General features: G+C 37.3%; 1 protein-coding gene across 1 annotated transcript in view; it reads left to right on the forward strand.

Annotated features, from left to right (window-relative positions):
- sema6e (sema domain, transmembrane domain (TM), and cytoplasmic domain, (semaphorin) 6E) overlaps nt 1-24,866 on the forward strand; it is a 124,630-nt gene extending 99,764 nt beyond the window's left edge. Inside the window, exons 18-21 of the mRNA XM_043260764.1 lie at nt 6,780-6,838; nt 7,543-7,593; nt 11,704-11,856; nt 20,852-24,866. Coding sequence (XP_043116699.1) covers nt 6,780-6,838; nt 7,543-7,593; nt 11,704-11,856; nt 20,852-22,128 — 1,540 coding nt within the window. The 3' untranslated portion in view covers nt 22,129-24,866. The remainder of the gene's footprint in view (nt 1-6,779; nt 6,839-7,542; nt 7,594-11,703; nt 11,857-20,851) is intronic.
- The last annotated feature ends 1,555 nt before the right edge of the window (nt 24,867-26,421 follow it).

Genomic DNA, 26,421 nt, shown 5'->3' on the forward strand with positions numbered 1-26,421 from the left:
GTAAACACTTTTACGGTTCGTTAGAATAAAAAAAACTTACACAGCTACTGAATTCTGTACACAAGTTTACTATACAGTCGACAGTGTGTTTCCATAGCATGCTTTATTGTTAAAGATCTCTTAGAGCTTATGTTACTATAAACATCCTTAAAACATCTGGTAAAAATCAGATGGTTGTAAAATGTCTTCAAAATTTATAACCAAGTGCAGTTACAGAATTTTACTAGACAGTCTATACAATGACCAGGGTGACTTCAAAATATTTTTGCAGTAATTTTAATGTAACGTCCTGGGTAATACAATAAAATCTTGATTGATTTACATAGCGTTAGGTGTCAAACTCCTAAACAATACTTAAACAATACTTTTGCAGCAATTATTAATTTGGATTACGTCAATTTCTACATATAATAAAAAACATCTGTACCATTCTAAAAGCTGTAGTTTTATATCTATTTGATAGAATGCATTTATTAAAAATATAGCACATTCGTAATGTTTTGAAATACTATTAAAAAATTAAAAATATATATTTTAATGTATACTAAAATGTAATGTATTGGTTTTGTAAGCTGAATTTTTCGCAGCCATTGGTCACGTGATACTTTAGAAATAAATCTAATATATCAATGTAGTGCTCATTATACATTTCTAATAGTAATTAATAATGAAGATAGTTGTGCTAATTAAAAGATTTGTTGAAATACTGATATGTTTTTTTCAGGATTCTTTGATTTAATAGAAAGTTCAAAAGAACAGCATTTATTTGAAACGGCGAACTGTAACATTGTACATATCTTTCTAGTCACTTTTGATCAATTTAATGCATCCTGAATTAAAGTATTAATTTCTTCTCAAAAAGATTAATTAACTTCTGAATTCTGAACAGAAGTGCATTTTATTTCTCTATTGCGTAATTAGCCTTTTAGATGCAGTCTTTGGTTATTAAATGATCTTGTTTGTAATAGTGCTTGTAATACCTAATGCATTTAACTGATGTTAACCAAATTAACCTTACTGTAGTGTGTTACTCCATCACTTTAGATATGTTTCTTGAGTCAATCAATTTTACCATCTGGTAGAAATTATAGTAAATTGGTAGTATAAGTTGGAGCCAATAGCCTTGTGGGCAGCGCTTCGAGTAGCACCGTTGCACTTCGAGTGACCTGAGTTTGTGTCCTTTCCCTATTTCTTCCTACTCTCTCTCCCACTTTGCCTTCTGCCGGTTATTTATAGTCCTGTCCCATTAAAGACAAAAAAGCAAACTTGAACTTTACAGTGGATGCTTGTAAAAAAGTGCATTATCTTTGTTTGCGATGACATCGCTGTTGCACTCATTCACTCCGTATGTTGTTAATTTAATCGGATGATTCAGACCAGATATATGTGCAGATATTATCTCAGATAAACTTCATGTAAGAAACAAACACACTTGTTTATGACACTTAAAAACGGTTATAATGGCACATTAACGGTAATGCGGTATCATTGCTGTCTAAGGTATCTGACAAGGCCATGCAACTTTTTTAATTGATGTTTTATTGATGAGCATTTTACTTTTATTAGTGTAGGACAGCAGAGAATAGACAGGAAACTGGACTGCTCTTCAATGCTGTATCATAAGCATATGCGCTCTCCATGTGACAAATTCATGTGATTCTCTATATCACGCTCCGTGTTAACATTTTATATTTTTATGCATTAGGTAGATGCTTTTATATATTTTTTAGCTGAATCAAACTTACTTTGCTAGCGCTGTGCTCTACCATTTGAGTTCTAGAAATACTCATTTCAATATCTTAGCAGTTGCATAGATCTCTGGCTGAAAGGGCATACTTACATTTCCACAATATCAGCTTTTGCCAGGGATGTATCTAATACTGCCTGTGCAATTGTCAAGCAGAAGTGCATTTCACTTGTGTGTGTTATAATGAGTGCAGATCCAGAGCTTGAATTTGTTATTATTAATGTTTTGCTGAGTGGTCGCTGCGGTTGTCATCAGTTGTGGAAAGCAACAGCGGCAATATTCTCCCCAGCACGCTCTGATGTTTTCCTGCTCTTGAGACGCATCCACTGACATACAGCTGCAATTTTGGTTTATTAAAAAAAGTTCAAACCCTAAACCCCTTGTACTCAAAGTAGAAATTTTACTGGGAGATCATTATCGTGTTCTTAACATGCTATTGCTGGTCTGCTCATCCAAACAAGTCCTGCGATGTAGGAATTAAGTTTTTTATTCAGCTGAATTCATTTAATTTAATGATGGTTTTTATACACTTTCTCTGTAACCTGGTCACAGTCTTTAATGATATTTTCTGGCCATAAACTCAATTATTGACTCTTAATGTGCCTTAATGTGTCCTAATGCGAGTATTGATCTCTATAAACAGAGATGGGGAATCGTTTCATCTTGAACTCATGAAAATGATTACGTACACAGCAGATTTCCAGACCGCTGCCAACAAAATGGACGGAACTTGTGGAGAGTACTTATCAGTGTCCCAGAAGAGCTTTGGTTTACTTCAGCGTTCAATTATATGCTTTCATAGCCAAACCTATGTCAGAGTCATACATCTTGTGCTGTCAGATGCCATAAAGTCTTCTGTAATCATACAGCGCATTAGAATTATAAAGAGCTTTAGAATCTTGGCTAAAATATAGAATTTTGGTTTGAATTCATGGAAACCAGATGCAACAGCACTGCAAATGTAATACTGATATAGAAAGAACGATAGTGTTTTAACGTTTGTCGATAATACCTTAAAAATACAATAAATCAGATCAATCACAACACAACAAGATACTTAGCAGATTTGAATTATACAATAAACATGAAATACACTTTAAAAGATAGCTTGTCAGTGCATTTATTTAATGCTTTTATTCAGTGAGCATGCATTCAGTTGTGGTAGGAAATGATTTTCCTTTGAACTAAAAAATAATACTGACAGTTTCAACAAACATAATCATTTTTAACATATCAATTTTTTCTTATCATGTGATATGGATGATTTAAAATAATGGCTGCAGAAAAATCACTTTTGCCATAGGTTTTCTAAATATGATAAAATAGCAAAGAGTTATTAAAAAAAAATTATCAGTTTCCGACCAAAAACTGTAGTTTAAATGAGTGCTGGAGTGGGAGAACATTTAGATGGACTTTTACATTGCTATATTGTTTAACATGACCTGTTCTGAGTAAATTTTGCACTTTTGACAAACAGACCAGGACTGTACACATAAAATGCAATATGTAGCTGAAATCTTTATGTCCAGCCTAATTGGTTGTCACGTTAAACAAACTGTGACTGGTCACTTGGCCCCTTCTGATAGGCTTTTGACCTGAATACGCCGCAAGAAACTTTATGCTAAGTTTAAGTCTGGGGACATGAGAACAAGAAATAAGACAAGAGAAACTTTAGTTCCAGAGCGAACTGTGTGTTTAAATGCTAATCAGCTTCTAATGAAATTCTGCAAGACTGAGAGGCTGAAATGTAAGAAAAGAGGGCAATAGATGTACGATGGTAATACTTTGACTTTCTCATTTTTAGAACAGCTCTGTGGCTTGTTTTTTTGCAGCGTACTGCGGATAGGAGATTATGAAGAAAAATATGACTTTATTATCTTGTGGGATATTTTCTCTTTGTGTTCTCCTTTTCCCTATTCGCTCTCTCCCTGGGGCAATTTAATCTCCATATGATGAGAGAGAGTGTTTGCTAATGTGTGTGTGTGTGTGTGCGAGTGTGTTGGCCAATTCAGGTATAATGAAAAGCATGCATCTCAGAGGCGTATTGATGCTCAGATATTATGCACCTGCAAGATCCCAATTTACCACTTTATGCAGGAGATTTTTTTTTTTATCTTGTCCTTCCATTTATCCTTCAATATGAGATGAAGTCATCCCGCTCTCTCTCTTTCCCTCTCGTTCTGTCACTCTCTCCCCTCTCAGGTTAATGGAAATAAGGACTTTAAATCATGTCAGGTAGAGAGGGCTGATTCTCAGATAGATTGAATATGCAGGGCAGGGTGAAGCAGGAGAACGGCAGGTGCCTCTACAGCGCTGAAATGGGGTGACAGCGTTAGATGATAAGTTATGTTTGTATGCAAGCTTGTTTTTTCTCTCTTGAATCTTTTGTTGAAGGCAGTATTCCATGATGTGCTCCACAAAAATATAAATTCCAATCAAATATGGCGACATTAAATCAGGACAGAAATTTTTTTTTTCAGTTAATTATTTGTATGAGCTATTTGTGTACTTTTTGATTCTAGTGATCTTCAAATGTGATAATTAAATGCAGTGGTCAGATGTTTATATCTCATTTATATATATATATATATAAAAAATATATATATTAAAATCTATATAAAAATATATTACAATTATAGAAAAGTCTTTTGTGTAAAATGAATAAACCAAAAAATAAATAAATTTTAAATCATTCAAACATATTATTATTATTATTATTATTATTATTATTATTATTATTATTATTATTATTATTATTATAGTTGTATATAAAATTTTATATATATATATATATATATATATATAAATATATATAAATAAAAATTCTGATAAAAGTCCAAATAAAAATTAGACTCTGTCCTATGGTGTGACAGCAAAAAAATAATAATAATAATAATACACAAATAAAAAATTTGGAAGAAAAAGAAGAAAATCTTACACACATATATATGCATGTATTTAGGAGAAAATAATTTACATTACATTTTTTTATTAAACCGAATGAATAATTCCATAAAATGAATAAAATCGAAAACTGCCTTGGGCTCATCAAGGTTTGCCAAATGAACCACATCAGGAAAATTTCCTTTTTTGTGAGCAGAGTTTTTGAATAAGGCACAATTTATTGTTAAACTAATTTACATAAAAAGAAGGCGCCTTTGCCCTGAAATTAATGACAATAATTATGCACTAATAATTATATCAGCGCATTTAGCACCTGAACTGAATTGCAATGTGTGTAATGGATAAGAGGCATGATTTTGCACGGAAGTAACATGCACAAAGTGTTTTTGGACAAAAGTGACATGTAGTGATTTGTGCAAATCCTGATTTTGGACTTAGGTACGGAATTGCGTGCTCTATTAGACCACAGCCCTCTGATCTAATCACGTCTCCATGGTAACACAGAGAGGAAGCAAAAGCAGACAGAATGTGTTATGCTTCTGTGTGTGTGTGTGTGTGTGTGTGTGTGAGATGTCACTCAGGTGCTCGGCAATGACACGCTCGCTTCTGTGATGCCAGGAGCAGACGAACATTGCAGTCACTCAGAGCAACGTGTCACTGTGGTTACGCTGTGAGGCTGCATGAGTCAGCAATGTCCCTCTCAGTAAACATATTCTCTTCAAATTGTACTTAATTTGCTGTTTTGCCCAAACATTCATTTACTTCACACAAAGGTTCTTGTATCTGAAAGACATTCAAAACTGAAGCCGCTTCTATCTATTGCCACTTGTGTGCTTGAATGAATAACTCGCCGTAGCTTGTTTCGCTAATTTGACGTGAACGCATTAATTACATATCTGCATGTTAAACGCATTCGGTGTTTAACATTTGGTGTGTCATATTTACATGATGGTTTTAAATGCTATATGAATCAACGTCTTGAGGAACATCTTTTAATTTTTTAAAGATATTTTATATATTATATATAGTATACTTTTATTTTTATCTTTATTTTTATTTTTTGAATTATATATTGGCTGCAAGCATTTTTTTCTTATGAATTTTTCTACCAATCCACACTGGGGAAAAAAATTTAAAAACTATTTCCATTGAGGAATCGCTAGTAAATGTGAGTTTAATTAGTTATGTGAATAAATTATGAAGTTATATAAATTAAAAAAACATGTTTAATTAAGTAGAATGAATAAAAATTGTATATTATTTTCAAATATATTTTAAAACATATGTTTTTATTTATTTATTTGCTTAAAAGATTCATGCAAATATCAAGCCACAAAACATCTGTATTAATATTTGTAGATTATGTACATCAATATTTTTAGCAGCATTGGAGCTTCTTTTTTTATTACAGTATATATTTTTTCTATTGCAATATTTTTCTGTATATTTGTGGAAAACAGCCCACGTCATTGTGACACCCACAGCATTATGTACGAGATGAGTCAGTCTCCATCTCTCCATGAAAATGTGTCTGTGGCAAAAACATAGACGCATAGTCTAGTTATTTATTTTTATCGCTTAATGCAAAGAATGTTCATCTTATGAATCACCAAATGCCGTTTTGGCAGGGTAACAAAATGTAGATAGACTGTGGGGTTAAAAAAAAAAGGAGATAAATAACTAATAAGGATAAATCTTCCACTGAGGGGGAAAAACTGTTACAAGTAGTCACATTGTTTTCGTATGTTGCAGTTCCTGTAAAATTGCCAAATGTACCCTCATTGATATTTTTTTTTTCTTGCTTATGGTTAAATTCTGTACCTGCACATTTACATTTGATTCTCATCTTATAGCTGCTAAATCACGGCTGTCAGTCATGGTATAGAGGAAGTGTCCTTGCATGTCAGACACTCGAGCCTCAATCAAATGGTAACATGTTATTTCCCTTTACAGTTGCTTGGAGAGGCAACAACAGACTGCTGACAGCACAACTAATTAGAGGGATCATTCAGGGAGAGGCTCACAAAAGAATGATTGTCACTCTCTTGTCCTTTTTCTCACTCCTTCTGCTGCTCACGCTCTCCTTCTCTCTCTGTTGTGTCGTTCTCCCTCTCTGTCTCTGTCACAGGTCTGGATTTGAGCAGTATGTGGAGAGTGGATATCCTCAGTACCCAGACAGCTGTCATGGTGAGTTCCAGACAGTCCGAGCCGACTCGCTCCCAGAGATCATAACTCATTCACACCATTACTACATTCCTACTACAACTCCACTTGTGTTGTGAAGACTTCCAGAACTCGAGAACCTTTCTGAAGGAATCTCATGGAACATGTCATGTTTCTCTCCAGTAACAAAAGAGACAAAAAGAAATCACAAGTTGTGACTTTTGTAGTGACAATTAAGCATCTCTTTCCAAATTGACATATTATGTAAATGCTAAATCATAGTGTTATTTTTACTGATGCAGATTTTAATTGATTATGATATATCGTAATAAAATTAACACTACAGTTAAAAACAGACTTTTATTCAGCAAAGATGCATTTAATTGTTGCAAAATTAAATCAAAAGTGATGTTCCTATTTTGTATTATTAGAAACTCATGTTAGAATGATATTGAATGATGATGGCACACCGAATGTTTTTTGTTTGTTTTTTTGTGCATGACATCAATCTTTAATGAAGTTGATGTTACACACACAAAAAAAAATCACATCATTTTTTCTCTTCTCACAGTAAGGTGGATATTTCTTTGTGAGATTTCATTTATTTTATTTTAATTATTTTCTTTTATTTTATTGTTTCTTACATTGTATCAGAGTTAGCCTGCAACATATATTATAGATTCATGTATTGTGCACATTCAGTAACTGAAGATTCTCTCTTTCTGTAGATGTCTTGGCCACAACTCGCAAGCAGAACCCTGCGGTGGACTCGGCTTACGGTCAGTGAACTAATTCAATCACATAAGCTTTAGATTAAGTCATTCAAATTGCTTTAGTAAATGGTTACACTTTGTCCAGCCATAATCACAGTCATGTCCATATCCATTGACCATTTTAAAGGATAAATTTTATGGCCGGCCATTATATCCTGCAAAGTTGAGTCTTGTATTCAACAATAGGCACAGATTGCCATAATTTATTTTTCACGCTGTGTCTCTGATCTCTTGGTGTGAGCGTTAAATATGTCTTTTTTTTATATTCGACAGTTTTCTTTTCACGCACACTTGCATACATCTTCAATCTGTCCTGTTCTGACCTCTGAGCAGCTCTTACAACAGCTCACAGAGAGGCGATAGTTTCCCAGATCAATAGAGTCCGTTACACAAATGACCCGCAGTGAGTCTGCAGGCTGCAGATCTGGACGGTAGACAGAAATGTCCTGCAGGGCTGTGGGCCGTATCAGAGAGCTCTGAGCAAGAGCTTTGGAGGAACAACTGAAAATCGCCATCTGACAAATTAATTTTCTCACTGAATGGATGTGTGACGGTATGTGTGTGTGTGTGTGTGTGTGTGAGAGAGAGAGAGAAGGAACAGAGGGTGTGTATGTTGTGATAGACGGTGCATGTGTATGAAAGATATTGAGAGAGAGAGAGCATATGTGTGTGTTTTGGAAGGAGAGAGGAAGCGTGTGAAAGAGGGAGGGAAAGTGTGTGCTCATGTTGAAGAGCGAAATAGAAATGTGCAGGGTTTGTTTTTCTTTTTTTGCTAACTGTATTATATTTCAGACAGTCATGAGCTAATACTAGCTGACAGCTGGCCTGTGTGTGTGAAAGTGTGTGTTAACATCCCTGGGTGGTGTTGTCTGGTTTTGCTTCTAAAGCGTGCCAGTGGATGCAGTGTGATCCGGGTCAGAGCGTACAGCTATTGTACCACACACAATGAACTCTGAATCTCTCACACTCACACACACACACACGCATATATCAGTGCTCCCCATCCTCTGTGGATGATATGAAATATCCTTGTATTACCATCTGGATTAGTCACATGAGGTTATTAGCACAGATGAGTTTTAGTAAATAATAACATTTCCAAGTCACCTGCTTTGTTCCGTTCTAATCTTCAGCTAATGAATCAGTGCCACTGTTTTCTGAGCTGATTATGGTACCAAAATATTTTAAAGATGGCCTGCAATCTGTCCATCAGCCAGTTAGAGAAAAAAAACTCCCTTTCCGTCTGTTTTAACAGTATTAGAGGGAAGGGAGAAAAGGAAGATACATGATTGATGGAAAGAAGAAAGAAAGGAAGGTTTGAGAGGAAGTATAATACAAAGAAAGGAAAGAAAATCAGGAAGAATAGGTAAATAGGTAAGCATAGATTAAAGAAGGAATGATAGATTAATGAAGGAAGAACTGATTTATGAAGGAAGAAAGAATAGATGAAGACAGAAAAAAGAACAGATTGGAAAAAGAGAGAATAGATTCATGACAGTAGAAATAATATATTAATGATGGAAGAAAAAATAATAATGGAGAAAGAATTGGTTTATGAAGAAAGAATAGATTCTTTAAGTATCAAAAATAATAATGAAAAACTGAATAAATGAAGAAATTCGTGATAGGTGAAAAAACTGATTAATGATGAAAGAAATGATTTAACAAAAGAAGGAATAGATTCATGAAGGAACAATAATGACGAAAAAATAGATTCATTAATGTAGAAAGAATAGATTAATGACAAAGTATAGATTCACAAAGAACAATTAGATTTATGAATGTAGAATGAATAGATTCATGAAGGTAGAAAGAATAGTAGAAGGTAAAAATAATTAATTATAAAAAAAAGATTAACAGAGTTAATCTTAAAAGTGAAGTGAGTCATGAAGAAAAAATAGATTCATTAAGAAAAGATTGAAGGTAGAAAGAATAGATTAATTATAAAGAATTGATTCATGAACAGATTCATAAAGAAAGAATAGATTCACTAAGATTAGATTCACAAAGAAAACATTGATTTATCAATAAGGAATAGTAGATTTAAAGGAAATATATTTGTGAAGTTAGGAAATAATAAATTCATGATTTATGAAAGAATAGATTCACGAAGGAAGAAAGAATTGATTGATGAAGAAAGAATAGATTAAAAAATAGGAAAGGACGAATAGAGGAAGAAAGAAAGAATAGATTAAGGCAGGTCTGAAAAACCCTAACCCTTAGGAAATAGGGTTAGTCTTAGGCCTAACCCTAAAAGGGCAGAGCTTAAAGAAGGTAGAAATGAAGGACGTGAGATGGATCAAAGAGGAAACAATGAAGGCAGAAAGGAAGGATAGAGGACGGGCTGTAGTGTCATGGAGGTGTGGGACGCTGGTCGGTGTGTCCCGGTGCTCCTCTCAGTGAAAGAGCACACAGTGGGTGCAAACATTCAATGAGCTTCCCCGCCGCTTCATTCAGCCACCACAGCTCCTGGAAATGACACGGCAGTGCAGCTCCTCACCTCACGCTGAGACAAAGCCTCCCACGGCACCTCGGCACGGTAATTACAGCTCTACCTGCATTCAAGAGAACTTATTACATCCTCAGAACTCTCACTGCGTGATAAAGCCATCCCATTGTGATAGGTGGACCAAAATTCCCACAATGCACCACTGTTTTCCGACAGCTCTTTTCTTCCGGCACCCTTTAAATAGAATGGAAACGGAACGATAATAAAAGCGTCCCGTGTGCCAGCCGCAAGCTCCCCTGTCGATCGGCCGCTGTGTGGCACAGATGGCAAGATGACAGGCTTTATTTAGAGGTGGGCCGGCGGAGGATGGGCTCGCGTTTGGCCCCTGACGACCGGCTGCTGCTCACGAGCACTGTGTGCCGCTACATTAAGCATTAGTCCAGTGATGGAGCTCTTCGCAGCAGCCCGAGCCAGAGGACGGCGAGTCTTTCAGAAAGAGAACCCCGCAAGGTCATTGGTACTTTAAGTCGCTCGGGAACGAGGAGAGCTAAATCTCCGAATCAGACTTATGAGGATATCCTCAAAGTATGTGGTCTGCAAGTATGTTTAGGATCAGCACTTTGTGGGGGAATGGATGGAAAAGGGAGGGGAATCTGTTCAAAAAGAAGCTTCTGTGAGATTAGCTCAGATCAGATGCCTCCAAGTTTCGATTCTGCAATACTCTTGGGCTAGAAATTCATGTGGTAGCGCAACAAAACAAAGAAAATGTTTTATTGATTTTGCTGCAAGTAGATATTGTTTTTTTCATGTTTTACGTGATTTGTACTGTGATTTCTATAGCACTCTTCACATAAACTTTACAACTTCTGAAATCTTTTACTAAGCTATTTAAAGGGATAGTTCACTCAAAAATGAACACTCAGTTTACTCACACTCTGTTAAAAAAGCTGTATAACATGCTTTCTTCAGCCACTCAATGAAAGTCAGTGGGGTCCAATGTTGTTTGCAGTGTCAAATTGTATTATTTATTATATTTATTTCTTAAATATTTAGTAACATTTTTGTTAGATTTTCCATTTTCATTTTTATTTTATGCACTTATTTTTTATTAGGTTTTGTTTGTTTGTATATCTCTTACATTACGAAGACAAAATTAAAGATTACGTTTGACATCAGTTTAAACTAGTTTTATTTCAGCTTTCTTTCAATTAATAAAAATTATACTTGATAGGTTGTTTTACTGAATAATACCAACATTCGTTGTTGTGGTCCCCATCGACTATCATTATATGGGAAACAGTTTTTTAAAATATCTTCTTTAATCTTCTGTTATCACTCCCATGTTACTCTAAACCTGTATGACTTTCATTTTTCTGTGGGACAATAAAGACAATATTATTTTTATAGTTATTTTATAGTATTTATTATAGTCAGCAAGGGACAAAACAGCCACACTGGCTTATTTTGTGTTTAACAGAAGAAAGAAAATCATAAAGGTTGTTAACGAGAGTGATGCCAGAATTTTCATTTTTGGGTGAACTGATAGTGCACGAAATGGAAATATGTTGAACTCGTATAAATTAAAATGGATGTTTTCCTTATTTAAAATGCATTTCATGGATATTTCTTATAAGTAACTTTGTTGCCCCCTTCCAATACAACCACAGGAAAGACCTCACCCACAAGCGCCAGCACAACCAATCAGGGGCCAGCTCTGCCTAAAGTCAAGGCTGTCTCTGAGACAGGTACCCGCCCCGAGGAGGGGAGGCGGGGAGGGCAGGGTTCTCCTGACTTGAAGCCAGGCAGTGTGGAGATGGAGGGTAAGGGGGTGGGGAGAGGCCCTTGGCCCGTTGTCTGTCTTCTAGATTCCCTTTATCCCAAGTTGAAACTTTTCTAGCGCTATATTGGATTCCGCTGCATGAGCCCACAGCTGCACACAACACAAAACACACTCACACAGAAACAAAAATAAAAGAATCCCGAAGAATCAAAGTAAAGTGCACACTCATACACACCGACTTAAAGATGCAAACAAATTCTCTTTCCTAAAAAACCCCTTTGAGTCAGGCAGTCTGCGAGTCTGTTTTCGGCGCATTCGACCTTCCCCGTTGTTTCTGCTAGACAAACAAAAAGAACCAATTGTCTGCTGTCGTCTTTGTTGTTTTAATACATTTAAGTCTGCCCTACATCTCCAAAGGTACTTTGTCTGGTTTCCACTCATGTGTCCCTGGCTGAAGTTCGCTAGAATCCAGCAAAATGATCATAAATCCTACGCCCGCTGCTATGATCATCCACTCAGCCTGTAATGAGAAGCACCAGCAGTCGATAAATAAGCAGCGACTACAGGCCCGCGGGCAGACGGCGGCTGATAGAAATTTCCAGCGTGCAATCTATTCAGCCGCTCGGTCAAGAGCAGTCGTATGCTCGTGCAATCAAACGACCCGCAGACAGGAGAGGTTCGCTGGTTTAGTCCCCTCCTTCTCTGCACCATCCTTGTTGTTGAGAGGTAATGTTAATACACACAGACTGTCGTGAATCTTAGAGGAATAAAGGTTTATCACATCCTTAAAGGATTATGTTCCGTAGTTTAGTCTAGCTGATTCAATTAAAATTGTAGAACAGCTACTTCCGGTTCAAGCTACAGTTTCTTATCCGTATGTCAGTAGTCTTAACTAGATCGCTTTTAGATTTATTCAATATTTTGTCATTGTATTTGTCAATTTAAATATATTAAATTATTGTCAGTTAATTAATAGCATTAATGTACTGCATCCAAAATAAACATTTGTTTATATAATAAGTACATGTACTCTATATATATGTGTGTGTGCATATATATATATATATATATATATATATATATATATATATATATATATATGCACACATGCATGTACTGTGTATATATATAGTAAATTAATATTTTTGGTGAAACTCGCATTCAAACATTCTGTATAATAATTGAAACATTTAAATTTATCACAAATATACAACTGAAATAATTTTATGAGTACACCGTTATAATAAGATATTTATGCTTTATTCGTTGTCAGTGTTTCAAGCATCACATGTCACAGAAAGATCACATTCACAATGTGACTTAGAGTACAAATTCTTCTAACGCTCTTTACTACGTACTGTTGATTAATCTTATTAATAGGATGCATTTGGGTGAGTTAATTAATCCCGTTAGAAAAGCACTTCAGTTTACCAGTGTTCAATCATCGTTCAACTTCAGCTCAAGTGGTTTGCTCAACAGCATTATAGACATTTATTGGGTCTTTCACAAGAGTTTTTTTCCTCATCAGAAACATCATTACTGCTTGAGTTTTTTTTCTCGTTTACATTTTTGTCAACACTATCTATTAATTAAAGCACATTTATTGTATGTTAATAATCTTTGAGATATTTCCGTGCTTTATTAATGGTTTCATATACCAAATTAAAACTCCTAGCTAGATCTCAATTATATGAGCTATTAGTTTAAATGTCATTTTTCTAATGATTCAGTCTTTTCCTTTATTCACAAATATTCGCAAGAGTCAAGTAATCCATTCCATTCCTATGGCTTTAGGTAGTGTTGACTTAAGCATGCGTGGCTGAAATTTCTCTCCCTCTAAAAAATAAAATTATATATATATATGGAAAACTATAATGATGTCTGCAGTAACTAAACCTCTGTTTGTTCTGAGGTGGCGACTGCTGAGTCCATCCACTCGTTAATGTTATTTTAAACACACCTTCTCGCAGGTCATTCACACGCTCAAATAAGTGCTATGATGGCAGGAACCCTGGCCCCCTGATAATTTGCGCGAGTGTTGGAGGACGGACTGCCATGAGGGGGTGGGCGGATTCTGAAACTCATTAAAACACAGTCGAAGATGAACTGACAATGAACTCCGGCTGAACTCCGGGCTGAAGACGCATTCAGTCCTGCAGAGAGGCTATTAATACCATGGCAGGGGGAGAAACAAAGAGAGAGCCTGAGGTTTAGGGAGTCGGCGAGAGATGGAAACATGCTGAAATTGGGTGGAAGACATCGAGGCTTCCGCATCGAGAAAGAGGCAAGATAATGGAAAAGGACGGAGTGAGAAATCTGCTGATTTTGATTCCAATCACACACCCAAACGAGGCTCAAGTAAAAAAGAAAAACGCAATCCGCTCGGCAAACGCAGGTGTGGTAACTGCTTTAATCGACTTTATAGGAGCTCTGCTCCCGAAAAGAGCAAAGTGACGTCCTTCTCATTAAAGTGTTTCACTTGTAAATGTCACAGTCAGCCTGCCGCTCATGTAGCCAGAGCCAGGTAATAATGTCCATCACCAAAGGTCACAAAAAATAGATCCAGTTTTCCCCGAAAAATTCTCTTTATATCAAGCCAGCACATGCCCTGACACATGCAGACTCGACACACAGGCTATTAAATAGTGCACACACGCTAGTTATTTCTAAAGAACTGTGGGCTCATATGATGCTCGGATTCATATAATGCGCTTCTTAAAACCCTCTGCCCCCCTCTCCTTTTCCTTGCCCCTTCCCTCTCTTCCTCCAGTCCTTCTGACTGGAGAGATGTAGTGTTCTGTTAACCTGCCTGTTTTTTCAGACTAATGCTTCACCTTCTTAAGTTCTAAAGCCTCTCTTATTTTCCCCCTCTGGGTTTAGTTTAGAGTCTCGTAAAGCCTGAGCTCTGTAGTCCGACTTTAGGATTATGGCCTTCAGCATTTTTTTTTAGTTCTTCTAGAACTGTCTGTCGCCTCTTTTTTTTGTCTCAGATAGTTCATAATTTTCTTCTAAGGATTAGAGATACTTGAGCAACTCAGGCTTCAGAGTGAGGCTGTAGCGAGTTCGATTGTTTCCCGCATGCTTGTTTGCTTCTCTAGGGTCGTGAGATCGAGCTTGAGCGGCCGCTGGCTTCCATTGAGTTTTTGCATTTCTTTCCCTATCTGCTTGTGTGGTGTGTCAAAAAGTATGTGTGAACCCACTGCATGAATCTAACGTCACCTCTCGATTGAAAGCGCGTCTTCGGTTTGCTGAAGAGAAGAATACCTCTCTTATCAGATACCTGCTTTATTCGCCCTTGAATGCATGGTGCATCGTATTATGCATGATGTTTTGAAATGTTATGTTCTGTAAAATGTGTTGACTTTTGTGGTTTCTAAAGGTCCTTTCACATGATTCGCATCAACCTTCTCCAGTGCAGTGAAATCTGCAGCGTTACCCCTGACGCTGTCTGGTGGTGCAACCCTTAAACTTGTTCACTGATGACCTTTTCAAGCACAGCTAATGATTACTGGACAGTTTACATGGAGTGTCATTACATGGATGGTATCTAAACAGTAAAATTGGTTAAACAGCACCCTGAAAGGAATGTGGCATTTATAGGGGAAAAAACTTTTTGTTATATAAATTATACATCGTATATGATATAAAATGCCTTTTAGTATGAAATTAACATAATAATAAGCGATCAAAACTATTTCTTGGCCTTTTTTTTTATATGCATTTCATATGCATGTTAATAATTAACTATATATAATATGCCATATAGTATTGCTTTGGTTTTTGTTTTTTTTGCTACCTAGCAATGTCTCTCCACCACGACCACATTGTTTCCAAGACCTGATGCGAGTTATGTGAAAAGGACTTAACTGGTTTTTAATTGTATATGATCTCTATACTATGTTTTAAGAGGGATGCTAATGTACGAAGATGTTAATAATGCCACTTTGATATTAATTCCTATCAAATCATTTACTTGCCAGAAAAATGACTTCATAAAAGCTTTTGCAGAGTCTATCAAATAAAGCATTTAGGGCACAAGAGCGCTGAGCTGAAAATGCAAATCAATTCAGTCAGAATATTTTCTCATTTCCTGCGTTCACAGATTCAGAAGCGCTCAATTATTTACTTTTGTTTGCTGTTCTCTGTGTGCCCGCTCATATTGTCAATTATATTCCATCATGAGGTAAAGTAATACTCATCCATGTTTAATTTTCTAGCGGATTTTGCACTTCTGTGTGGAGATCAGATGATGTCAGTCACCTTTTGACTGAATTAATTTGCTCCCATATTTGGCATTTACTTGGCTTGAACTAGATACAAAAGGGCTGTATTTCAGCTTCTCATAGCCCTCTATAAAGACAATGCAATCTTGGTCAGCAGTGAATTTATAAAAGCCTCCCAGCTGAGAACCCACAGACATTCATTACTCTTTGTAAACTTGATGGTATACAGGTTCAATTTAAAGCTTTTTACAATTTAAAATGATTAATTCGCCAACTAGTGCTACTACAAAAAAAAACGTAGTTTGAAAAAGCAATTTCAATAGGAAAAAAAACCTCTGCATGATTGCAACTACACTATTCCCAGCTTCAGGATCTCGGTATGTCCTGCTTATTCCACATGCAGCCCAGAAAAGATTATTTATGACAGCATCGCTGCTTTCACATCAACGCAAAAACACTAGATGTAATTGGGTAATCAAGAAGCAAGACTTTGAATTGAATGCCCTGGAAAGCCAACACAACTTAACGTTGGCTTCCCCCAAAAGCACCAAGTGAGTGATAGACAATATACTTAACATAAAAACAGGTCTTCGTGGTGAAGAAACAATATTTTCTTAGTGTTATGAGCATTTAAAATAGTTCAGTGTCCATTTTCATATTAAATGTGTGATGGAAAGTTTAACATTGATACATTGATAAGATACTTTAACATTGTAGTCTCCATACAGATGAGATTATACTTCCTCCCCTTAGTGAAAGCAGAATCAAAACAGAAAACCTGAGGACCTACATAGATATAGTCTTTTCACCTTTGTTCTGGAATAAGGAGCATAAACTGAACAACAATAGCCCTTGAAGCTCTGTGACTCCTAGGATCACCAAATGGGCTAGATCTATTCAGTGATATCAAATTTATGGTGCATAAAAAGTTCCATTTTCAAACCTTTCACAGGCAATCAGCCACACACAGAGAGCGAGAGAAAAGGATAGACACCAACAAAGCATTTAAAGAAACAAGGGTCTTTGTGTGAAAGTGTTAAAGGGATAGTGCATGAAAATTTCATCGTTTACTTGCAGGGACATTCTAGCATAATTTATGTTTCACAGAAACATGCAAGTCATTCGTAAAAACATAAAGGTGAATAAATGATCACAGGATTCTCATATTTGGGTGAAGTATCCCTTTACAGAATAAAAAAATCTAATATTATTACTCGTGTTTTTAGCACTAGCCCACAGCAGTTCGTTTAATGTTATACTCATAGGTGATGTTTCGTAATTGTTGAGCTTCACTAATAATAAAATTCTCCCATGCTAATGGCTTTTGATAAAAGTCCCATCTGAAAGTAATTTATATATGAATTTGCCATTAAAAAGGCCTTTGTCCAGCAAGTTTCTTCATATTTTACAGATAAACAAGCCTGACTGAAATTAAGTGCATTCTGAGCATGGAGACTTGTTCTGCTGCTCTTGCTACGGTTCAAATAATTTCAGCTGAGTCCAAAACAGAAGCCGTTTTAATGTCATTATTATATAAATGGCGATAACCAAATTTTACTCTATTTCTTTTATCTTTAATGAACGTGTTAACTTTGGCAGCTCTAGTATATACACGCTTATATTTTAGCAGAGCTTTGAGAGATTGCTCACAAGTCTGCTTTCAATTAAACACACTTTTTTTTTTTTTTTTTTTTTTTTTTTTGTGCCCTTCAGCTTTTTATGGACGTCTCCAGTACTTCTTTCTCCCACTCTCCAGTTCTTTGAGAAGGAGTTACTAGGGTTTTGACAGAGGCCTACACAATCCCTCACACAGCCGAAAGGAAGATTGAAAGACTTAAAGTTTTCACCACTAAAATCTGTCACTCATTTCTCCCCACCACTTCACTCTATCAACCTCTTTTCTTCTCACCCACTCTCTTACTCTCAGTACCATTCATTTTTTTCCTCTCCTCTCCTTTCTCAATAAATCTGTCATTCTCTTTTTTTTACAGTAGTCATCTTTCTCAGTTCTCTCTATCTCTTTTCTCTCCTCTTCATGCTCGTTCTTTCTTTGAGTCAATGAGGAGTTATTGGATTTTTCGACAGAGGCCTATACAATTCACAGCCATGAGAAAGTGAAAGCACCTCCCTCTCCTCTCTTCCTCACCCGCTCTCATACATGCAGTCCTATTGTGTACAGTTTAATTTTTTATTATTATGTGTATTTTTACTATGTCATTTTTTTAAACTGTCTTTCATTCGTTCTTAATGTGTGTTTTGTTTGTGAGATATATGTGTGTGTGTGTGTTTTTTTTTTTTTTTTTTTTTTTTTTGGTTTATATGCATGTATATTTAAAGTATTAAAAATGTTCAATTACACATTTAAAAAAATTATTTAATTCCCTTTTTTTTCAACAATTGTCTGTTCTCTATTCTTCTGCTTTCTTTCTTTTTTTAATTATCTGTCTTTTGGCAAAGTTTGGTCTGTACTATGCCTGTTCCTGTTCTTCACATATTTATGCTATATTTAGCCTCTGTTCTGCCAAGATTCTTTAAAAGGGAGATAAGCCAGCAGCAAAAATCTCTTATACAGTTTTTGTTTTTTTCTTTTTTTTTTTTAACTGATGATCATCTTGTTTGCATGGCCCTGAAAATAACTGACCCAATTACAAAGTCAACTAGATATATATATTTAAAGTAGCACTTTATCTGTGTATTTATTAATCTATTTTAAGTTGTTGTGTCAGTGAAAACTCTACTATTCCGTTGTTAGCCGGAATATAAACTGTAAAGTGCTATAAATTGTTAGCGTAGACTATATATGATACTGATGAGTTAACATTAAGGTTTGATATCTAATTTGTGCTTTAAAAAAATTACCTTTGGAAGTATTTCTCGTTGTGTTTGTACTAGTGTACTGTACAAAAAGCTATTGAGTCATAAAAGGGGACAACAAACCTGTTGTGACACTAAAAGTGTGTGTTCGTGAGTCACCCATCGCGTAGCATATGCCGGCCCTCAGTGCTTCCCAGGGGCCAAAGACCTCAGTTTATAGACCAGCAGAAAGCAGACGAATGAGTCAGAGGAAGATAAAGGTCCCTTCTATTATTCATAACATCTTCCTGTGTATTTGCACGTAAGTTTGTTATAGCTTGCAAGAAAATAAGGCAAAGTCTGGCAGGTCTATTAGAAGATTGATTCTGTTGTATGTAAACATTAAACATGTCAGTTATGATGCCTGAGAAACTCTATCTTATTAAAAGAACAACAACAAAACCGTTACATGCTTCCAGTAACTATTCTGTGAGACATGGAGATGTATGCGCACTTGGCTGCTCCTTTAGAAGTTTACTTAGCTATAACTCATTCTGGTTTGCATCTATAAACAGTTAGGCAGAAACATTTTTACTGGTGAGAATTGAGTTGGCGGGAAGCTTTCCTCCTGCTATAGCAAAGCACAGTTGCTGCTCTGCTAATGTGTTTGTATTGATGCCTGAAGGAAGATTATCCTTGTTTTTCTCACATAGTGTTATTATGCATTCATAGTTATATTTTTGCTTGCAGCAGCTCGAAAAAGCACAATAGCATCTCTCTCATGTTCTTGATAACTCACTAATGGTTGGTCCACCCACTCTGTTCTTACACGGTGTCATGTGTGCCATCGTTGTTTGTTGGCGTGACCATCAGTAAAAGTCAAATGTCTTATGCAGCTAATAACATCTTTTAAGCTATTTTTAGATAAAGGTGTAATAAATTGTAATGAACATATATTTGAAGATATTTTTATTGAAATGGGGCTCAAAAAAGTATGTTGTTCCTGTATGTTAACTTTGATTAGTAAGTTACAATTAGCAAGCAGCATAAATTTAGCTATTCTTTTATCTACAGTAGCTTTAACTTTACTAGCTTTATTTATGTATTAATGGTTCATTTATTTTCATCCTTGTATCCATCTTTCTTGCTTTCTTTCACCTCTCTTCACTTTCATGGCTGTGATGTGTATAAATAAAACATTGGCTGCTTTTACAAAAGTAGGACAAGCTATTTTACATGTCCCGCCCAAATTTTCAGTTCCAATACGTTAACACTGTAAAGGAATCTGTGCTCTTCAAGTGATTTCCTGGGGTCTTTGATGTTGTATTAAAATTAATCAAGACATAACATTTAGTTTCTAAGCTGACACTTTTTTTTTTTACCAAATCAGCTTACAGCTCAGTATAAAATACCTCTAGATGTAAAATACCTCTAACAGCAGATTTTCCGTTTACTTGCTCTCTTATAAAAAAAGAAGAAACTGAAAGAAAAACAGGAAAAATTAGAAAAACAAGGAAAGGCTGACTGCGCAGATGGCAGTGGGAGTTACTAATTATCTGAGCATGCACATGTTAGTGAAATCACCTCTACCCTCAGCTCATTAAGACCGTAAGGTGGTCCGTGCATTCATTTTAATTTGCAGTCACTGAAAACATCACCATATCATTTTCGCACCACCTTAACGCCATATGCAGCTCAGTGTAGAACAGCACAATCAGCCTGAGTCAAGCACATAGCACTGCTGCTCTTGAGACTGTGGCTAATGAGAGAACCACTTAGCTCCCTACAAGACCATTAGCAATTGTTCTTGAGGCTTTCGCGCTATTTGATGTTGAACCAATGAGCATTTGCAGATTGATTCAGAACAGTCTGCTCAGCCAGCGCTCTGCTTTGTTTGTCAGCAGTTTCTAACATGAGTAGAAGTCTGCTAAGAACTCTCACACTGTTAAAAGCTAACCTAACTGGCACCTCACTGTGTCTTTACAGTGCACTCATCCCGCTCTCTTCCCCTCTCTGCAGGAGTGCGCCGACCCCCTGAGGTAGATAAGTCCAACCACAGTGTTCACTACACTCTGCTCATTGCGTGTGTCCTGGTGGCGTTTGTCCTGGGAGCTTTCCTCTCCGGCTTCCTCGTTTCCTGTTACTGCAATCACAACGTGAACAAGACCAAAAGGCTGTCGAAAGATCCAGAAGCACCAATCCCACATGCTTTATCCCTGCGCAGCCTGGCCAAGCTAAACGGCTTGCTGGAGACTCAAAACAAAGACGAGAAGCTGGAGGTGTCTTCACCCAAACTCTACAACTCTTTCTTTGCGAATGGAAAAGAGCAGGCACATCGCAGGAATGCCCATCATGCTGCCATGACAGAACTCATTCACCCACATCATCACCACTCCGCAGAGCTCTCCGGCCTTCCCACGCCTGATTCGACGCCAGAGCTTCCTATCAAGAGTATGAAAGCCTTTAAGAACCAATGGGAGAAGAATCAAAACTGCAATAATGCTAAAGAACCCAAGTCCCATAACATGGGAGCATCTCGGCCGAGCACTGGAATGCAGCATCAAATTTTCCCTTTCTCTCAAGGACTGACCAACGGACAAGTACTAGGCAGCTCGGCACACATGGAGGAGCGCAAAGTCCACAATGTGGAACGCATGGCAAGCCAGCCGTATCACTGCTACCCGCACAAGATTGTGGACGTTACCTCGCTCGATGAGCTTCTGAAACACATCCACGAAATCAACGTGGCTACGGGAAAGAGTCCTACAGTCCTCACCTCATCCATGTCAGCCAACGCAGGTCAGATGGCATTCGCAAACCGAGTGCAGCCACAGATACCAGAAACAGAGTCTGCACCGTACTACAGTTCCTCCACGCTTCCCAGGGACAGTCTAACTCGCCGCATGGACGTCCCACCAGAGATTCCTCCACATCATCAATCTACTCTAGAGAGAGTGTCCCGTCACCCGTCTCAACGCCACTCTTTGATAACCACTCCCAAGATGCCCAGCGGCGGTGTAGTTCCACGGCAGCACAGCTTCAACCAGCGTAGTGCCCATCAGCCCCTCCTGCTCTCTCGAATGAACTCTAACGGCAGCAGTTCGGGTTGCGACGTACGGCACCCACTCATCCCTAACGGATACCTAACTCGCCAACACAGCTACAGCGAGCAGCCAGAAGTCCACCGTGGAGCTATTGTCCGCCGGACAGCCTCGCTCAAGCCTGACGTCCCTCCCAAACCGCTGTTCATCCCTGCTAGCTCTCCTGTCAACCAGGCAGGGAAGTTCAACTACTGAACGATGGAGAAGAAAAGCCTGTGGTTTTTCGTAAAAAGGCTACACGACCCATCAGAACTGATTGTGGTCATGAACAATTAAAAGACTGGATGAAAAACTTGCCTTTATAGGAAAAAAAATCCTCTGGAGATTGGCTGCCAGTGTTGTCGAACTTTACATTTGAACTATGACTTGTTTTTCTCTGTTTCATGAATATATTTGTACCATATTGGTATTGCTCAGCTATTGGCCATTAGGAGAGGAGAAGTTACAGGAGTCCACCTAGATTTAGGCTGCCACAGTGATACGTGTGTGGCTTTATGGTGTTACTTTGGACTGTCTAGACAGGTGTCACTGATCCAAAACTCTGGACCTGAACTTTTATCCGAACAAGTGTACACACCTTGTTTGATATTCTGATCTTTCTTGCTTTGGCTTAACTATTCTGTTGATGTAGAGTTGATGAACTGTGCTGAATCCAATTAGAAATGTGTATATATGCATGCATGTGTGCGTGTGCGTGTGTGTGTGTGTGTGTATATACATACCTAGTGTATGTATCTAGATTACTGAAATGGTTTAGCCCCCTCCAGTTCCTTCGCCTTATTTTGAAAGCAGATGTGCTGTTGAAATTCCCACACAACTTGAAGTGATCTCTGTAAAATCCATAAGCAATAATCTCCAGCCCATCCTGTCCACTCCAGTGTAATGCAGTTATAACAACTCAAATTCATAGATCAAATTGAGATGATTAAAATGGCTAGAGAAACAGTTACATCTAAATGCTCGGGCCCAAGTGAGGTGAATAAGTCTTAGTGTTATAAAGGAGATGTATGTATATACCTAAGAAGAATGTATTCTTTGTCTATACGCTGCAGAATCAGTGTGAGGTGCTCCAGTATTTACTCTATGTCTCTGTTAAAATCATTTAATTGGTGAAAGTGAATCCAAATTTTTTAATCTTACAGTGGAAACGTCAAACACTGTGTCCTATCCAGGCGCGATAAACCGATAAAACTATCTCTTCTATGTAAATCTTACGTTTTTGTCTTAAGCTATCTGTGATCACTTTGTGTTCTATTATATATAGCCTCACCCACAGTGAAATCCAGTCTAAACTTCTGCTCCATAATCATCATTGGCTCTGCCATGAAGCAGTCTGACACACTGAAACAGGTCGCACCTGAATAGGACACTGCATAAGAGTCCAGAACAAAAAGATTTCTTACTTTTGTCCTGAGTTATTCCTATATTATGTTAAAATATATCGATATTAACACTAAAACTGTTTTGTGTAAATATATGAACAATAACTAGCCAAATTTTAATTGTTTGTGTAAATTTGTGCCTTATTTAATATGATGTGTTAATGGGGGGAGGGTGGCGGCAGAATGGGAGAGGGGACATAAGAAAAGGGCAGAGAGGCTGTCATTTGTCTTTTTTTTTAATATTTGTATTTTTTTTAAGCTTGGTTGTCTGTATGTCATAACTGTTGTAGATATATATTTCTAGATACTTTTGATATCCCCAGGCTGTGTGACGCTTTTGCATTTTGGAACAGCATCTACATAGTTTTCCCTCCAAAGAGACATCTGTCTATCTATCTATCTATCTATCTATCTATCTATCTATCTATCTATCTATCTATCTATCTATCGTTCTATTATTCTGTCATTCTTTCTATTGCCCAATCCATCACGCTGTGTGTCCTGTCTGTGTATTTCTTTGTCGATCGAGCAATCATTCTATCTATCATTCTTTCTTTCTATCACTGTCTATCCTGTCTTTTGTTCTATGTATTGTTGCAAGATTTATCTCTCTTTCTTGCTTTCATGTTGAACACAGCATTAGTTTAAGAAACCTGTGTCTTCACAGACAGGTTTGTTCTGAAATGTATGAAGTAAGATGTATAAGATACGTGAACTTCTAAACTGCAGCGTATCTTCAGATCTTATGTTTAATGGAGAGAGCAAGACTTCTTAGGCTTTGCACTCTGTTTGGAGGAGAGACTTCTGTGGGTGGGTGGGTGGGTTGGCTGTGTATGTGTGTGTGTGTGTGTGTGTGTGTGTGTGTGTGTGTGTGTGTGTGCGCGTGTGCGTGTGCGCTTGCTTCATGAGGATACCATATCAGTTGGCTGTAGTTCAAACACATACCTCCCTTTGCTTTTCCCCAGTTCTTCAGTCTGGCAGAGCAACTCAGAACAGTTCCTCTGCTCAAAGTCATCTTCATCTTCTTCTTCAGTCTGTCTTAAGACTCTATGATGTGTCTGCTTTTGCATAAATTTTTGGTGCTGGTCTGAGATACAGTTTTTATCATGTACACTTGAATGAACCTTTCAAATTGGCTGCCTGTAACTGTGTGCTCTGTTGCCCCTCACAAAACCAAATGCAATGTCACATTTTAATAGACGGCTACCACATCATATGCATCCCAGGTGGAAAATGGACTGAGGGTTCAATCCCCGCACCGTCCTCGACGGAAATCCAGAGCGTGGAGATCGAGTGGAAAGAGACTGGTGTAGTTTCTTTGAATTTCTATAGATATTATGATGGAAAGGGAACTGCGTGTGTCTGTTTTATCTGCTTTAACCATTGAGGTTTCTGTTATTGCACAGTGTAAATACAGTCCTGGAGTTTCCCAGGATTCAGTGCTCTGTTATGATTACTATTGGGCAAAGCCCTATGGATTCTCCACCTCTGCTTTTATGGAATACTGTTGTATTTTCCTTATAACAGAAATAAATGAAAGATCATAACATGCATATTTTTTACTGATTGATCATTTTGCAAAGTTTGCATGCTATCCTCATTATCTGACATTTTTCAGATGGTTTATGTATGTTTTGCAGCAGCAAAAACAAAGCAAAAAAAAAAATTTGTTTGTAGTCAAGGTCTCCCGGCTCTTGTAATGGAAAAAATACAGCTGATCCTGGTATTGTTGGCCAACTGCAGCTGCACTACAAGGATGCAATGGATGATGTTTACTGTACCGCTCAGGGGCCAAAAATGACTTAATAGCCAATTAGTTCCTCTGGTCCCTTGAATTGAAGGTCAATATATATTAAAAGTGACATCTATGGAACTCTAGCCAAATCGGGAGTGCATGGAATTTATGCATTTACTATGGTTACAAGTTTCAAGCAGAGTTCTACAATACAATAAGAGCTCTGCTTCACATGCTTATGTTTCACACATGAAAATCCTCTACCAGTAAACAAAATGAGTTTTACATTTCAGTGCATGCGTAAGTCTGTGTGCTTCACTTACAAATTCAAGATTTTTGCCATTTCACTACTGCTTTCTCAAAATGTCTTTCATGAATAGATACAAGCTCCACTCCAGAGAAAATAAAAAGCATGAACTTGATCCATGAGACGGTGCACCTTGTTTAAATGGCAGCTGGTTTTCTGTTCTTGTTCAAAAGATTCAATTCTGCTGCCTTCCCTGTTCAAAGGTACTGCTGGCTACAGATGTGAGGAAGTTCTGAAGGCGAACAGCACAAAATAACCTTGCTTTTTACTGTAAATCTGTGTTGTTATTTGCTTTATTGTTGTGGCTTCTTTGCCTTCTCATTGATTCAGCTCCAAAATGCCACATATTGGTAACATTAGTGCATATCTTTGCTTTAAATTATTCCTGCCTTTGTAAAAGATTAATGAAAACTCACCAGAATCACTGTTTTCACTGAGCTTCTTCAGGTCCAAAAGTAACTGCTCGTACCCGTCCAGCCAGAGTAAGCAAGGCAGAACCTGTTCGGTTTCCCACAGTTATTTGGGAATTGCGTTTGCCTAGAAAACAGTCCCTTACAGGCTCTCTTTATTTACCCATAGATTTGTTATATTAGATCATTTTGCGATGTTATGATTTTCTATCCTATACTCTATGTGGTGCTCACTTCCCCACTTCCTATCCATAAAGACTCTGGTGCAGATAAGTGGCTCCGGATTCGGCCGACACACTAACTGCAGGTTGTCTGACAGGTGGAGCTGAATGGTTTCAATTATTACCCACAGTTCTTAGTTCAGTACTCATCAGGGGTCATCAAGAGAGCTACTACCTGATATCACCTCTATGAGAATCATCACATTCACGTCTCCTGGTTCTCCCTACATCATTTTATTTGGCTCTCTCTTGCTTTCAGTAGTTGGCTGTGTTTCTCTGGCTGGTTGTCAGCGCTCTGAGAGCGAGAGGGCATTAGAGAGATGTATTCTGGGAGATGGAAAAAACGGTTTTCATCTTAGAACTGTCAAGACCAGTCCAACCTCTCTGTAGATAAATCGGCATGCATTTTGTTGTTTGATATACAGAATTTCAT

Source organism: Puntigrus tetrazona, chromosome 16, assembly GCF_018831695.1.
Source record: "Puntigrus tetrazona isolate hp1 chromosome 16, ASM1883169v1, whole genome shotgun sequence".
NCBI classification, from domain to species: Eukaryota; Metazoa; Chordata; class Actinopteri; order Cypriniformes; family Cyprinidae; genus Puntigrus; species Puntigrus tetrazona.